The 16,352-nt window shown below is 36.0% G+C and overlaps 1 protein-coding gene across 3 annotated transcripts in view; it reads left to right on the top strand.

The window, feature by feature from the left end:
* Positions 1-1,280: 1,280 nt before the first annotated feature.
* LOC117317060 (hemicentin-2-like) overlaps positions 1,281-16,352 on the top strand; it is a 47,540-nt gene continuing 32,468 nt past the window's right edge. For 2 of the 3 annotated variants that reach the window (XR_004530086.1, XM_033871846.1), the window contains exons 1-5: positions 1,281-1,376; positions 1,803-1,932; positions 2,600-2,734; positions 3,019-3,333; positions 15,826-16,107. Coding sequence is in view for 2 of the 3 variants with exons in the window: in XM_033871846.1 (XP_033727737.1) it covers positions 1,302-1,376; positions 1,803-1,932; positions 2,600-2,734; positions 3,019-3,333; positions 15,826-16,107 (937 nt within the window). In the remaining variant the exon portion in view is untranslated. Of the gene's footprint in view, positions 1,377-1,802; positions 1,933-2,599; positions 2,735-3,018; positions 3,334-11,783; positions 12,057-15,825; positions 16,108-16,352 lie in introns of those variants that run through there. The other variant, XM_033871847.1, reaches the window with a different exon arrangement.

Genomic DNA, 16,352 nt, shown 5'->3' with positions numbered 1-16,352 from the left:
TAGGGTGCGTACATGTTATTTGTGTATATTGACGTCTACGCTGACTGTGCCGTCTAACTGGGTACAGCGTTTAAATCTATGACGAAATGTTAAAACATAACTTCTATATTTAGATATCGAAAACTTAACAGTATTTTTACAAGTTGCTAATCTTCAGAAACATTCAGATTCTTTTTATACTCCTTTGGCCAATCCACTCAGTTGGAACTAGTGGTTTAAAGTGCGATTGCAGATATACTCCAATGCATTTTCTTTATATTCCTGGAATGAGACATACTTATAACAGACATCAGGTGAGGCTCTCTACTCTGTTAATGAAGACATAAACAGCTACATGCTTGACACATGTATATATAACTATCTGACAGGAATTTTAAAATAGGCCACGTTTTTATTGATCATTGACAATTAATATCTCAAAGCGTACAGTGAAAATTGCTTGCACATAAGTTTATACTGATAGCTTTAGACCTAGTTGCCCTGAAGGTAGGGCGGTAGAATTGTCATGTGCCTCCCATTGTACATTACATTGTACTTATATGCGGCAAAATATTATACGTTTATACAGGCATATGTAAAATATAAAATCACTTAAAGGAGAGAAGGTTTATAAATTAGTTTTCCGTTCTATATGATCTCTTTATTGATGGTCTCTTTTTGCGCCTCTTATCAGCGTTAAGAGGGGATACAAATGATCAAAATTTAGAAATACTCTGACCAAGATTTGTATTGCGGGAATCGTTTATGAAGCAGAAGACGCTTACTCTTCAGAGCACCTGGTCGGATTACTTCTTTCAGGAGTCAAATCTATATTTTTGTTTACATTTTGACCTCCTTTTAACATATCACATCCTTGCACGCTTGTATTTTTCTTTTTGCACGAGTTTGTTTTTATTTTTTGAACTTTGAATAAATAAAGAATGGTACACTCGTCACTCTCAGATATAGACCTTTCGCAAATTATACAAACTAGTGAAGATGCACTTCTTATTCATATGCTTATTCATTAAGCTATGCGAACCTTTTAAGATTGCTTGAGTGATTGTTTTGTTCAGTACATGATATAAAGTTACTTTTACTTTGAAGCATAGTTGCTTTCATTTCACAAGATATACGGTATAGCACGAGAAATTTTATTATTTCCTACTATTTTGTATCATTTAAGTTTGTCTTGAAGCTTCTTTCAATACTCAGTTATTTCTCCATGGCCTCAAATAATTAAATAAGAAGTTCACGTTACCTGTACTTAAACACTCATACTTTGTTCTTTCTTGCAGGTTTTGCCAAAGAAAACAGTCAAAATGAATCGATTGAGCGCATTTGCTTCGATAGTGACAGCTATGATGGCATGCATAGGAACCTCCATTGATGCGAAAGTATGTAAATAAACACCTTCATTCCAATGAGTGTCTTCAGTACTTTTAAGCGGTCTCCATCCAAATTTCGACCTCATTTAATTGATAAGAATTGAGTTTTATAGTCAGTGTAGTGGATTTTTTATCCGATACTCTGCATATTTTAGGAATTATTCAAACATTTTGCAATAAACACGTCAATACATTCGCTGAGATTAAATTTCTGCGCTATATTTAATGACTGTGAATAGAGTCACTCCTAAGTATTTCTAATTATGAAAAAAATACATCGCCTAACAGAAATCAGTTCAATGGATCACGCCATATTCTTTATTATCAATTTACACGCCAACAGAATAATATATGTGCTATGAAAAGGATAATTATGTGTTATATAACAGGCATTAAAATTTATCGTGAACAATTATACGTCGGTTTATATTTCAGATTAGGTTCCCTGATCATTCTGGATTTGATTGTGAAGGTGAAGTCGGAAAAGGCACTGTGGCCCATCAAGTTAGATTTCCGAACGGGACCGTTGAAGTTTTTTGCTGTTATCCGCGGAACTGTACAGGAGGTAAAACGTGATCTCTCTTAATTGCAATCCGTGCGTGCGTTCGTGCGTGCGTGCGTGCGTTCGTGCGTGCGTGCGTGAGTAAGTGAGTGCGTGCGTGAGTGCGTGCGTGCGTGCCTGCCTGCGTGCCTGCCTGCGTGCCTGCGTGCCTGCGTGCCTGCGTGCGTGCGTATCTGCCTGCGTGTTCCTCGACACATATTTTGATGTATTGGATGTGGTGCAGTGATAAATAACCTATGGCTATTTCTGGCTATTTGGATTTTTTTTCTTTCTTTTTTTTTATTTCTGAAATTTGACAGAAGAAAAAAATGCAAAAAATCATAAATGAACAGCGTGCACCCTGTAGTTACCGAATACCTGTTTAATAATCTATGATTCTGTTACCCTACTTTTCTAGACGAATCTCACTATTTTTCCTGGAAGTATTCCTACCGATTGTGCTTGCCTAAACTTAACACAGGAAAGACATTTCGATGCTGAACAAATTTTTAAAGTCACTGAGAGTTCTTAAAAGGACGACCCGACCATTTCCAACTGATGCGGAACATCCCTTTACAATAATAATAGGAAACATATTAAGGTTCTGTCAGTATAATGCACGGTCCGTTCTAGTGATATTAACTTATTTCTACCTGCAACATTAAAATGTCAGTATTTTTTCTATTTCAAGGTACATTAAAATTCTGCAAAAAGGACATGGAAAATGATACATGTGTCCCTTGCCAAGATGGCTGTAATTACCATGTAATTACTTCGCACAATTTATTCCATATGGAAAAGTTCTGCAAAGACCCCTGCAAATACGGTAATTACAATAGATTGATCTGTTTTTTCTGTGTGTACATGTATTTCTATTTATTATTTATGTATCCTATGCTTGTCGACTTGTTCTTTTTGTTTTTTGGGGTTTTTTTTTTCTTTTTTTTTTAAAGACTGATTGCAATGCAGAGTTTATCTGAGGTTCATGTAGCAGAAACCGTGCAGAGATGTTCAATTTCATACATAATCAAGCTCTATCATTCAATCATTGTATAGAAATTATTCTATTATTACGTAAAATTGAATACATTCTATCGTTACGCATTTCAGCCATTCCTGTTGTGCATTTTTTTGCAACTCAATACACAAAACAAAGAGGAGATACAGTGACTCTTCAACCGAAAATATACAGTGACTACACACTCCAAGGATTATGTTGGAAACGCGAACATTCTAGTGGAAGCTATGATTTAGCTGGTTGTAATTCCACTGATTTTGATACAAGAAAATACGAGGTTGGACATTCTCAAGATCCCTTTCTGACAATAAAGGACCTAAACTTGTCTGATCAGGGGGTATATCAACTCAGTGTATGGAACGAGAATGGAGTATCCATCGTTTGCAATGTCACGTTAAATATCACAGGTGAGTGGCGTAATAACATGCGTTAAAGTGCGTAAAAGCATGTGATAATATAACTAAGACATACTTCTCCGGTGATGAATTAGCTGATTTATTTCTCGAGGTGTGTTTCTGTTCAACGCGAGTTTTAGTCCCCCTTGTAACAGGTCTGTTTAGATACTTTGAAAAGCCTTTCAGAAACTGTTTTACCGTGTCAAAATGTCGTAAGTTTATTTGCGGCAAAAGTTTGATTATTTAATTACACATTTGTTATTTTTACTAGTTGTATTGGTCATCTTTATTTGTGCAGGTCCTGTTATTGATACCACATATTGGTACTAATGATTCAATGTTTTGTTGTAGCACGTCCTATCGTGGATATGCAAAAAACCGTCTACGTCGATGAGGGATCAGTGCATACTATAAGATGTTTTGTTAAGGAAATTCCAGAACCTAACTACGTTAAAATGACATTTAGGGGCAAAGATGGGCAAAAATCAGAAAAACTTAACATTAGCATTCAACCAGACGGAGAGGTCACACACATCATTCAGAAGGTTTCTACGAAAGATAGTGGATACTACACATGCAGTGCAGAAAATACAGCAGGCAGTGGTGAAAATACCCAGCAATTGATTGTCTATAGTAAGTATGATGCTTTGCCTTTTTGTGTGTTTGTTCTTGTTCTTGTGTCTTACATATCGGACTGGAGGCTTAATTGGACTCATAAATTGTACATTGGTTCCCGATCTCTACATCTACAACTATAAGAAAAAATGATAAACACTGGTTTACATCCGAACTAAGACTTGAAATAAGGAAAAGAAATCGATTACACAGTAAATTTCGAAACAATAAAAATATTAATAGTTTAAAAACATTTAAAGATCAAAGGAATAAAGTGAACAACATGAAAAAGTAAGCCAAGTTATCCTTCTTCGTTAATGTTAATGGTTTGATAGATTTACTAGATGCCTCTGATTCAAAATCTTACTGGCGACTTATGCGCCGATTGATTGGGAAATCAGCAAAGGCAGAAACTATTCCTACACTGTTTAACCATGAAAAAAATTCTTTAGTACATGATGATGAAAGTAAAGCAAATGTTTTAAATAACTATTTCTGTTCAATAGCAAATATCGATGACGATCTAGATAACCCTAGTTTCCAATCCCGCTGTTATTCATCAATTCATACAATAACATTTACCAGAACCGATATTCTTGATATTCTGAAAACTTTGAAATTAAACAAGGCAACAGGGGTTGACTTTATAAGATACAACATGTTGAAAAACACTGCAGAAACAGTCTGTGAACCGCTTCATATATTATTTATCCTTCCGCCTGGAAATTGGCTACTGTTCTACCATTATTTAAGAAAAATGAGAGATTCTTACCCTCTAATTACAGACCTATTTCATTACTAAGCATTGTTGGTAAACTGTTTGAAAGAATTATACATAAATACCTCCATAACTATTAACTAGATAATAACTTATTATATAAATATCAGTCCGGTTTTGTTAAAGGACATTCGACTGTTTACCAGCTAATTGAAATATATCATAATATCTGCTCAGCATTAGAAAGAAAAAAAAAACATGTATGACTTTTTTTATATATCCAAAGCTTTTGATAGAGTTTGGCACAGGGGTCTGGTGATAAAATTGCATGCGTACGGTATAAGAGGAAATATTCTTTCCTGGATCCATAATTATTATAGTTTTTTCTGTTAGTATCAGATCAATTCTCGATTTTGATGTACCCCTTTTAAATGTATATTTAATTAAGTTTGGATTTTTTTCACGCCAGATATGTTCCAATTTTTATTTTTCCAAGAATATTTTCAGTTCTTTTTTACCAATATCTTCAGAGGTTAGTTGTGGAGCTCTATCTTTGTATCCGTCTAGGACACAATTAAAATCACCCATTACAATATTTTCATTCGTATTTTCCATAATAGCATTTAAGTTTGTTATGAATTCTTTTCTTTCTGCACCTTTATTTGGACAGTATATATTTGTAATAGTATATGTTTTATTTTCACATTCTATGGTACCCGCTAATACTCTGCCACATTGATCTCTATAGTTTTCTTTTATAGTTTTGATATTTGAAGTTTTTTTCCAGAGGATGGCAACACCTCTAGAGTCATGTTTTCCATTGTTCCATATGCTGCCACTCCCCCCTAAATCTTTCCAATTGTTACTCCATTTAACAGTATCTATATCTGTGCAGTGTGTTTCTTGTAAACATATCACATTATAATTTTGGCTATTGATCCAGCTAAAAATTCGCTCTCTCTTTTTATTATCTCTCAATCCATTGACATTCAAACACGCTAAATGAATACAGGCTTTCATATACAATACATGTATGTATATTTTGATTCTCTCTCTCTTTTCCCCATAATTACTTTGGTTTCATTCCACAATACATGTATATTAACATTTAGATAAGCAAATAGTAAAAAAAGTAAATAATGGTATCTATACATCTCTGTACAAAGGATCATGTTTATATTTATTTATTTCTAATGACAGTTTATTTGGCTACTGGAGCACCTGTCTCACCTCTGTTGTCATGTCTACTGGCATTTGAGCACGGTCTCTCAGAGGGAGGGGTAGATTGACTGCTGAGGTAGCGTTTTTTACTTTTTGCAGGAGTTTTGGAGGTTTCTATGTCTACTTCACCGTTCACGAAGTCTAGAATGGGACCCAGCAGTGTTTCTGCACCTTTATTGTTAATGTGTACACCACTTGGGTCATTCAGGTCATAGTTACCTTTTACCGGTGAGCCATTCTGGTCAAACTCACTGTGTGTATCAATCAATGTGAGATTGTCAGTTCTATTACACAGTTTCTCGATGAACTTGTTCGCGTTAACCGTGGCCTCATTGAGTTCGCGTATGCGGTTGCTTTTCCCTTTCCGTGGGATAATGTTACACACACCTACTGATGCGTCTGGGAAGGCGTTCCCCACTTGTGTAAGCGCCTCAGTGATGCTGATGTAAACATTGTCTATGTCACTGTAATGTTTGGTGATGTCATTGGTTCCTAGGCAAACCACCACATGACTGATTTCACTGTCACACGTGCGCGTTTCCGCGATTGCCTTGTCTATGTTATCCCCAATGTTATCGAAGGACGCGCCTGATATTGAGACGTTGGTAACATTTTTCCCACTCGTGTCAATTCGTTTGCAGTTCGACGCTCCAATAATTAGACCGTGTCTCTGTTGTTTGTTTTGCTGTGTCAGCTGACCATGATCAGCTGTGGAACACGTGGATTTGTTGTTGATATCCGGATCCTCTATTTCACCGGCGTACTCTCCATATTGTTCAAGGCGTGTTTTTTGTTGACAGTCACGTTGAATATGACCTGTTACGTTGCAAAAATGACACCTCCTCTCGTCGGATGACGCTTTAGGACAATCTCGGATGAGATGTTCAGGGCTGCCACATCGGTGGCATTTCCTGATTGTTTCATTCCTTTTCGGGCACTGATATGACGGGTGATTTGTTTGTCCACATCGGAAACATGGCGTACGATTATTGTCACGGAATAATCGGACCGAGAATCTTCCAAAATCTGTTGTTAACGGTAGGATGGACACACAATTCACTAGTGATACATACCGTGTACCATTTTCTATGTCGGTTCCCTTAATCTTTCCCCTTTTCATAGATCCGTTTACGATTTCTCCGAATTTTGACATATGGGTGCATATGAATTCATCAGACATTTCAACTGGTGCATCTTTTATAGTAATGTTTGTAATGTTTTTCTCCACACTAGTTAGACGAATAGTCTGGAGATCGATTACTATTCCTTCTGATAAGAGCACTGATTTCGATGTTTCATTTTTCAATGTTATCACACATGTCTTGTCAAGTATCTGGATTGATCTTAATTTTCTTTGTCTATTGTCTGTTCAACAGCGCTAAAGATTTTTTCATGAGTTAGTCCTTTCAGAAATCTGTGATAGAAGTGTACAGACATCGGTCTAGTTAGTAGATCGGACATTCTGGAGGAAGGTCAAAAAGTCTATATAAATACATGCAATTTCAAAGATAGTACGTATAGATGTACATTGACATGTAGCTGAGTAGTGTTCATCGTACAGGCAATTTACCATTAATGCACAAAGACAATCCTCAGAGATATCTGAGAGTTCATTTGGATAAATGTCGGTGTCAACGCGAGCTTTAGTCACCCTTGTAACAGGTCTGTTTAGATACTTTGAAAAGCCTTTCAGAAACTGTTTTACCGTGTCAAGTTTATTTGCGGCAAAAGTTTGATTATTTAATTACACATTTGTTATTTTTACTAGTTGTATTGGTCATCTTTATTTGTGCAGGTCCTGTTATTGATACCACATATTGGTACTAATGATTCAATGTTTTGTTGTAGCACGTCCTATCGTGGATATGCAAAAAACCGTCTACGTCGATGAGGGATCAGTGCATACTATAAGATGTTTTGTTAAGGAAATTCCAGAACCTAACTACGTTAAAATGACATTTAGGGGCAAAGATGGGCAAAAATCAGAAAAACTTAACATTAGCATTCAACCAGACGGAGAGGTCACACACATCATTCAGAAGGTTTCTACGAAAGATAGTGGATACTACACATGCAGTGCAGAAAATACAGCAGGCAGTGGTGAAAATACCCAGCAATTGATTGTCTATAGTAAGTATGATGCTTTGCCTTTTTGTGTGTTTGTTCTTGTTCTTGTGTCTTACATATCGGACTGGAGGCTTAATTGGACTCATAAATTGTACATTGGTTCCCGATCTCTACATCTACAACTATAAGAAAAAATGATAAACACTGGTTTACATCCGAACTAAGACTTGAAATAAGGAAAAGAAATCGATTACACAGTAAATTTCGAAACAATAAAAATATTAATAGTTTAAAAACATTTAAAGATCAAAGGAATAAAGTGAACAACATGAAAAAGTAAGCTAAGTTATCCTTCTTCGTTAATGTTAATGGTTTGATAGATTTACTAGATGCCTCTGATTCAAAATCTTACTGGCGACTTATGCGCCGATTGATTGGGAAATCAGCAAAGGCAGAAACTATTCCTACACTGTTTAACCATGAAAAAAATTCTTTAGTACATGATGATGAAAGTAAAGCAAATGTTTTAAATAACTATTTCTGTTCAATAGCAAATATCGATGACGATCTAGATAACCCTAGTTTCCAATCCCGCTGTTATTCATCAATTCATACAATAACATTTACCAGAACCGATATTCTTGATATTCTGAAAACTTTGAAATTAAACAAGGCAACAGGGGTTGACTTTATAAGATACAACATGTTGAAAAACACTGCAGAAACAGTCTGTGAACCGCTTCATATATTATTTATCCTTCCGCCTGGAAATTGGCTACTGTTCTACCATTATTTAAGAAAAATGAGAGATTCTTACCCTCTAATTACAGACCTATTTCATTACTAAGCATTGTTGGTAAACTGTTTGAAAGAATTATACATAAATACCTCCATAACTATTAACTAGATAATAACTTATTATATAAATATCAGTCCGGTTTTGTTAAAGGACATTCGACTGTTTACCAGCTAATTGAAATATATCATAATATCTGCTCAGCATTAGAAAGAAAAAAAAAACATGTATGACTTTTTTTATATATCCAAAGCTTTTGATAGAGTTTGGCACAGGGGTCTGGTGATAAAATTGCATGCGTACGGTATAAGAGGAAATATTCTTTCCTGGATCCATAATTATTATAGTTTTTTCTGTTAGTATCAGATCAATTCTCGATTTTGATGTACCCCTTTTAAATGTATATTTAATTAAGTTTGGATTTTTTTCACGCCAGATATGTTCCAATTTTTATTTTTCCAAGAATATTTTCAGTTCTTTTTTACCAATATCTTCAGAGGTTAGTTGTGGAGCTCTATCTTTGTATCCGTCTAGGACACAATTAAAATCACCCATTACAATATTTTCATTCGTATTTTCCATAATAGCATTTAAGTTTGTTATGAATTCTTTTCTTTCTGCACCTTTATTTGGACAGTATATATTTGTAATAGTATATGTTTTATTTTCACATTCTATGGTACCCGCTAATACTCTGCCACATTGATCTCTATAGTTTTCTTTTATAGTTTTGATATTTGAAGTTTTTTTCCAGAGGATGGCAACACCTCTAGAGTCATGTTTTCCATTGTTCCATATGCTGCCACTCCCCCCTAAATCTTTCCAATTGTTACTCCATTTAACAGTATCTATATCTGTGCAGTGTGTTTCTTGTAAACATATCACATTATAATTTTGGCTATTGATCCAGCTAAAAATTCGCTCTCTCTTTTTATTATCTCTCAATCCATTGACATTCAAACACGCTAAATGAATACAGGCTTTCATATACAATACATGTATGTATATTTTGATTCTCTCTCTCTTTTCCCCATAATTACTTTGGTTTCATTCCACAATACATGTATATTAACATTTAGATAAGCAAATAGTAAAAAAAGTAAATAATGGTATCTATACATCTCTGTACAAAGGATCATGTTTATATTTATTTATTTCTAATGACAGTTTATTTGGCTACTGGAGCACCTGTCTCACCTCTGTTGTCATGTCTACTGGCATTTGAGCACGGTCTCTCAGAGGGAGGGGTAGATTGACTGCTGAGGTAGCGTTTTTTACTTTTTGCAGGAGTTTTGGAGGTTTCTATGTCTACTTCACCGTTCACGAAGTCTAGAATGGGACCCAGCAGTGTTTCTGCACCTTTATTGTTAATGTGTACACCACTTGGGTCATTCAGGTCATAGTTACCTTTTACCGGTGAGCCATTCTGGTCAAACTCACTGTGTGTATCAATCAATGTGAGATTGTCAGTTCTATTACACAGTTTCTCGATGAACTTGTTCGCGTTAACCGTGGCCTCATTGAGTTCGCGTATGCGGTTGCTTTTCCCTTTCCGTGGGATAATGTTACACACACCTACTGATGCGTCTGGGAAGGCGTTCCCCACTTGTGTAAGCGCCTCAGTGATGCTGATGTAAACATTGTCTATGTCACTGTAATGTTTGGTGATGTCATTGGTTCCTAGGCAAACCACCACATGACTGATTTCACTGTCACACGTGCGCGTTTCCGCGATTGCCTTGTCTATGTTATCCCCAATGTTATCGAAGGACGCGCCTGATATTGAGACGTTGGTAACATTTTTCCCACTCGTGTCAATTCGTTTGCAGTTCGACGCTCCAATAATTAGACCGTGTCTCTGTTGTTTGTTTTGCTGTGTCAGCTGACCATGATCAGCTGTGGAACACGTGGATTTGTTGTTGATATCCGGATCCTCTATTTCACCGGCGTACTCTCCATATTGTTCAAGGCGTGTTTTTTGTTGACAGTCACGTTGAATATGACCTGTTACGTTGCAAAAATGACACCTCCTCTCGTCGGATGACGCTTTAGGACAATCTCGGATGAGATGTTCAGGGCTGCCACATCGGTGGCATTTCCTGATTGTTTCATTCCTTTTCGGGCACTGATATGACGGGTGATTTGTTTGTCCACATCGGAAACATGGCGTACGATTATTGTCACGGAATAATCGGACCGAGAATCTTCCAAAATCTGTTGTTAACGGTAGGATGGACACACAATTCACTAGTGATACATACCGTGTACCATTTTCTATGTCGGTTCCCTTAATCTTTCCCCTTTTCATAGATCCGTTTACGATTTCTCCGAATTTTGACATATGGGTGCATATGAATTCATCAGACATTTCAACTGGTGCATCTTTTATAGTAATGTTTGTAATGTTTTTCTCCACACTAGTTAGACGAATAGTCTGGAGATCGATTACTATTCCTTCTGATAAGAGCACTGATTTCGATGTTTCATTTTTCAATGTTATCACACATGTCTTGTCAAGTATCTGGATTGATCTTAATTTTCTTTGTCTATTGTCTGTTCAACAGCGCTAAAGATTTTTTCATGAGTTAGTCCTTTCAGAAATCTGTGATAGAAGTGTACAGACATCGGTCTAGTTAGTAGATCGGACATTCTGGAGGAAGGTCAAAAAGTCTATATAAATACATGCAATTTCAAAGATAGTACGTATAGATGTACATTGACATGTAGCTGAGTAGTGTTCATCGTACAGGCAATTTACCATTAATGCACAAAGACAATCCTCAGAGATATCTGAGAGTTCATTTGGATAAATGTCGGTGTCAACGCGAGCTTTAGTCACCCTTGTAACAGGTCTGTTTAGATACTTTGAAAAGCCTTTCAGAAACTGTTTTACCGTGTCAAGTTTATTTGCGGCAAAAGTTTGATTATTTAATTACACATTTGTTATTTTTACTAGTTGTATTGGTCATCTTTATTTGTGCAGGTCCTGTTATTGATACCACATATTGGTACTAATGATTCAATGTTTTGTTGTAGCACGTCCTATCGTGGATATGCAAAAAACCGTCTACGTCGATGAGGGATCAGTGCATACTATAAGATGTTTTGTTAAGGAAATTCCAGAACCTAACTACGTTAAAATGACATTTAGGGGCAAAGATGGGCAAAAATCAGAAAAACTTAACATTAGCATTCAACCAGACGGAGAGGTCACACACATCATTCAGAAGGTTTCTACGAAAGATAGTGGATACTACACATGCAGTGCAGAAAATACAGCAGGCAGTGGTGAAAATACCCAGCAATTGATTGTCTATAGTAAGTATGATGCTTTGCCTTTTTGTGTGTTTGTTCTTGTTCTTGTGTCTTACATATCGGACTGGAGGCTTAATTGGACTCATAAATTGTACATTGGTTCCCGATCTCTACATCTACAACTATAAGAAAAAATGATAAACACTGGTTTACATCCGAACTAAGACTTGAAATAAGGAAAAGAAATCGATTACACAGTAAATTTCGAAACAATAAAAATATTAATAGTTTAAAAACATTTAAAGATCAAAGGAATAAAGTGAACAACATGAAAAAGTAAGCTAAGTTATCCTTCTTCGTTAATGTTAATGGTTTGATAGATTTACTAGATGCCTCTGATTCAAAATCTTACTGGCGACTTATGCGCCGATTGATTGGGAAATCAGCAAAGGCAGAAACTATTCCTACACTGTTTAACCATGAAAAAAATTCTTTAGTACATGATGATGAAAGTAAAGCAAATGTTTTAAATAACTATTTCTGTTCAATAGCAAATATCGATGACGATCTAGATAACCCTAGTTTCCAATCCCGCTGTTATTCATCAATTCATACAATAACATTTACCAGAACCGATATTCTTGATATTCTGAAAACTTTGAAATTAAACAAGGCAACAGGGGTTGACTTTATAAGATACAACATGTTGAAAAACACTGCAGAAACAGTCTGTGAACCGCTTCATATATTATTTATCCTTCCGCCTGGAAATTGGCTACTGTTCTACCATTATTTAAGAAAAATGAGAGATTCTTACCCTCTAATTACAGACCTATTTCATTACTAAGCATTGTTGGTAAACTGTTTGAAAGAATTATACATAAATACCTCCATAACTATTAACTAGATAATAACTTATTATATAAATATCAGTCCGGTTTTGTTAAAGGACATTCGACTGTTTACCAGCTAATTGAAATATATCATAATATCTGCTCAGCATTAGAAAGAAAAAAAAAACATGTATGACTTTTTTTATATATCCAAAGCTTTTGATAGAGTTTGGCACAGGGGTCTGGTGATAAAATTGCATGCGTACGGTATAAGAGGAAATATTCTTTCCTGGATCCATAATTATTATAGTTTTTTCTGTTAGTATCAGATCAATTCTCGATTTTGATGTACCCCTTTTAAATGTATATTTAATTAAGTTTGGATTTTTTTCACGCCAGATATGTTCCAATTTTTATTTTTCCAAGAATATTTTCAGTTCTTTTTTACCAATATCTTCAGAGGTTAGTTGTGGAGCTCTATCTTTGTATCCGTCTAGGACACAATTAAAATCACCCATTACAATATTTTCATTCGTATTTTCCATAATAGCATTTAAGTTTGTTATGAATTCTTTTCTTTCTGCACCTTTATTTGGACAGTATATATTTGTAATAGTATATGTTTTATTTTCACATTCTATGGTACCCGCTAATACTCTGCCACATTGATCTCTATAGTTTTCTTTTATAGTTTTGATATTTGAAGTTTTTTTCCAGAGGATGGCAACACCTCTAGAGTCATGTTTTCCATTGTTCCATATGCTGCCACTCCCCCCTAAATCTTTCCAATTGTTACTCCATTTAACAGTATCTATATCTGTGCAGTGTGTTTCTTGTAAACATATCACATTATAATTTTGGCTATTGATCCAGCTAAAAATTCGCTCTCTCTTTTTATTATCTCTCAATCCATTGACATTCAAACACGCTAAATGAATACAGGCTTTCATATACAATACATGTATGTATATTTTGATTCTCTCTCTCTTTTCCCCATAATTACTTTGGTTTCATTCCACAATACATGTATATTAACATTTAGATAAGCAAATAGTAAAAAAAGTAAATAATGGTATCTATACATCTCTGTACAAAGGATCATGTTTATATTTATTTATTTCTAATGACAGTTTATTTGGCTACTGGAGCACCTGTCTCACCTCTGTTGTCATGTCTACTGGCATTTGAGCACGGTCTCTCAGAGGGAGGGGTAGATTGACTGCTGAGGTAGCGTTTTTTACTTTTTGCAGGAGTTTTGGAGGTTTCTATGTCTACTTCACCGTTCACGAAGTCTAGAATGGGACCCAGCAGTGTTTCTGCACCTTTATTGTTAATGTGTACACCACTTGGGTCATTCAGGTCATAGTTACCTTTTACCGGTGAGCCATTCTGGTCAAACTCACTGTGTGTATCAATCAATGTGAGATTGTCAGTTCTATTACACAGTTTCTCGATGAACTTGTTCGCGTTAACCGTGGCCTCATTGAGTTCGCGTATGCGGTTGCTTTTCCCTTTCCGTGGGATAATGTTACACACACCTACTGATGCGTCTGGGAAGGCGTTCCCCACTTGTGTAAGCGCCTCAGTGATGCTGATGTAAACATTGTCTATGTCACTGTAATGTTTGGTGATGTCATTGGTTCCTAGGCAAACCACCACATGACTGATTTCACTGTCACACGTGCGCGTTTCCGCGATTGCCTTGTCTATGTTATCCCCAATGTTATCGAAGGACGCGCCTGATATTGAGACGTTGGTAACATTTTTCCCACTCGTGTCAATTCGTTTGCAGTTCGACGCTCCAATAATTAGACCGTGTCTCTGTTGTTTGTTTTGCTGTGTCAGCTGACCATGATCAGCTGTGGAACACGTGGATTTGTTGTTGATATCCGGATCCTCTATTTCACCGGCGTACTCTCCATATTGTTCAAGGCGTGTTTTTTGTTGACAGTCACGTTGAATATGACCTGTTACGTTGCAAAAATGACACCTCCTCTCGTCGGATGACGCTTTAGGACAATCTCGGATGAGATGTTCAGGGCTGCCACATCGGTGGCATTTCCTGATTGTTTCATTCCTTTTCGGGCACTGATATGACGGGTGATTTGTTTGTCCACATCGGAAACATGGCGTACGATTATTGTCACGGAATAATCGGACCGAGAATCTTCCAAAATCTGTTGTTAACGGTAGGATGGACACACAATTCACTAGTGATACATACCGTGTACCATTTTCTATGTCGGTTCCCTTAATCTTTCCCCTTTTCATAGATCCGTTTACGATTTCTCCGAATTTTGACATATGGGTGCATATGAATTCATCAGACATTTCAACTGGTGCATCTTTTATAGTAATGTTTGTAATGTTTTTCTCCACACTAGTTAGACGAATAGTCTGGAGATCGATTACTATTCCTTCTGATAAGAGCACTGATTTCGATGTTTCATTTTTCAATGTTATCACACATGTCTTGTCAAGTATCTGGATTGATCTTAATTTTCTTTGTCTATTGTCTGTTCAACAGCGCTAAGGATTTTTTCATGAGTTAGTCCTTTCAGAAATCTGTGATAGAAGTGTACAGACATCGGTCTAGTTAGTAGATCGGACATTCTGGAGGAAGGTCAAAAAGTCTATATAAATACATGCAATTTCAAAGATAGTACGTATAGATGTACATTGACATGTAGCTGAGTAGTGTTCATCGTACAGGCAATTTACCATTAATGCACAAAGACAATCCTCAGAGATATCTGAGAGTTCATTTGGATAAATGTCGGTGTCAACGCGAGCTTTAGTCACCCTTGTAACAGGTCTGTTTAGATACTTTGAAAAGCCTTTCAGAAACTGTTTTACCGTGTCAAGTTTATTTGCGGCAAAAGTTTGATTATTTAATTACACATTTGTTATTTTTACTAGTTGTATTGGTCATCTTTATTTGTGCAGGTCCTGCTATTGATACTACATATTGGTACTAACGATTCAATGTTTTGTTGTAGCACGTCCTATCGTGGTTATGCAAAAAACCGTCTACGTCGATGAGGGATCAGTGCATACTATAAGATGTTTTGTTAAGGAAATTCCAGAACCTAACTACGTTAATATGACATTTAGGGGCAAAGATGGGCAAAAATCAGAAAAATTTAACATTAACATTCAACCAGACGGAGAGGTCACACACATCATTCAGAAGGTTTCTACGAAAGATAGTGGATACTACACATGCAGTGCAGAAAATACAGCAGGCAGTGGTGAAAATACCCAGCAATTGATTGTCTATAGTAAGTATGATGCTTTGCATTTTCGTGTGTTTGTTCTTGTTCTTGTGTCTTACATATTGGACTGGAGGCTTAATTGGACTCATAAATTGTACATTGGTTCCCGATCTCTACATCTACAACTATTAGAAAAAATGATAAACATTGGTTTACATCCGAACTAAGACTTGAAATAAGGAAAAGAAATCGATTACACAGTAAATTTCGAAACAATAAAGATATTAATAGTTTAAAAACATTTAAAGATC

The sequence above is a fragment of the Pecten maximus genome, chromosome 18 (genome assembly GCF_902652985.1).
Source record: "Pecten maximus chromosome 18, xPecMax1.1, whole genome shotgun sequence".
In the NCBI taxonomy this organism is placed as follows: Eukaryota; Metazoa; Mollusca; class Bivalvia; order Pectinida; family Pectinidae; genus Pecten; species Pecten maximus.
Note: the sequence above shows the minus strand (reverse complement) of the source record. Positions and strands in the feature narration are given on the sequence as shown.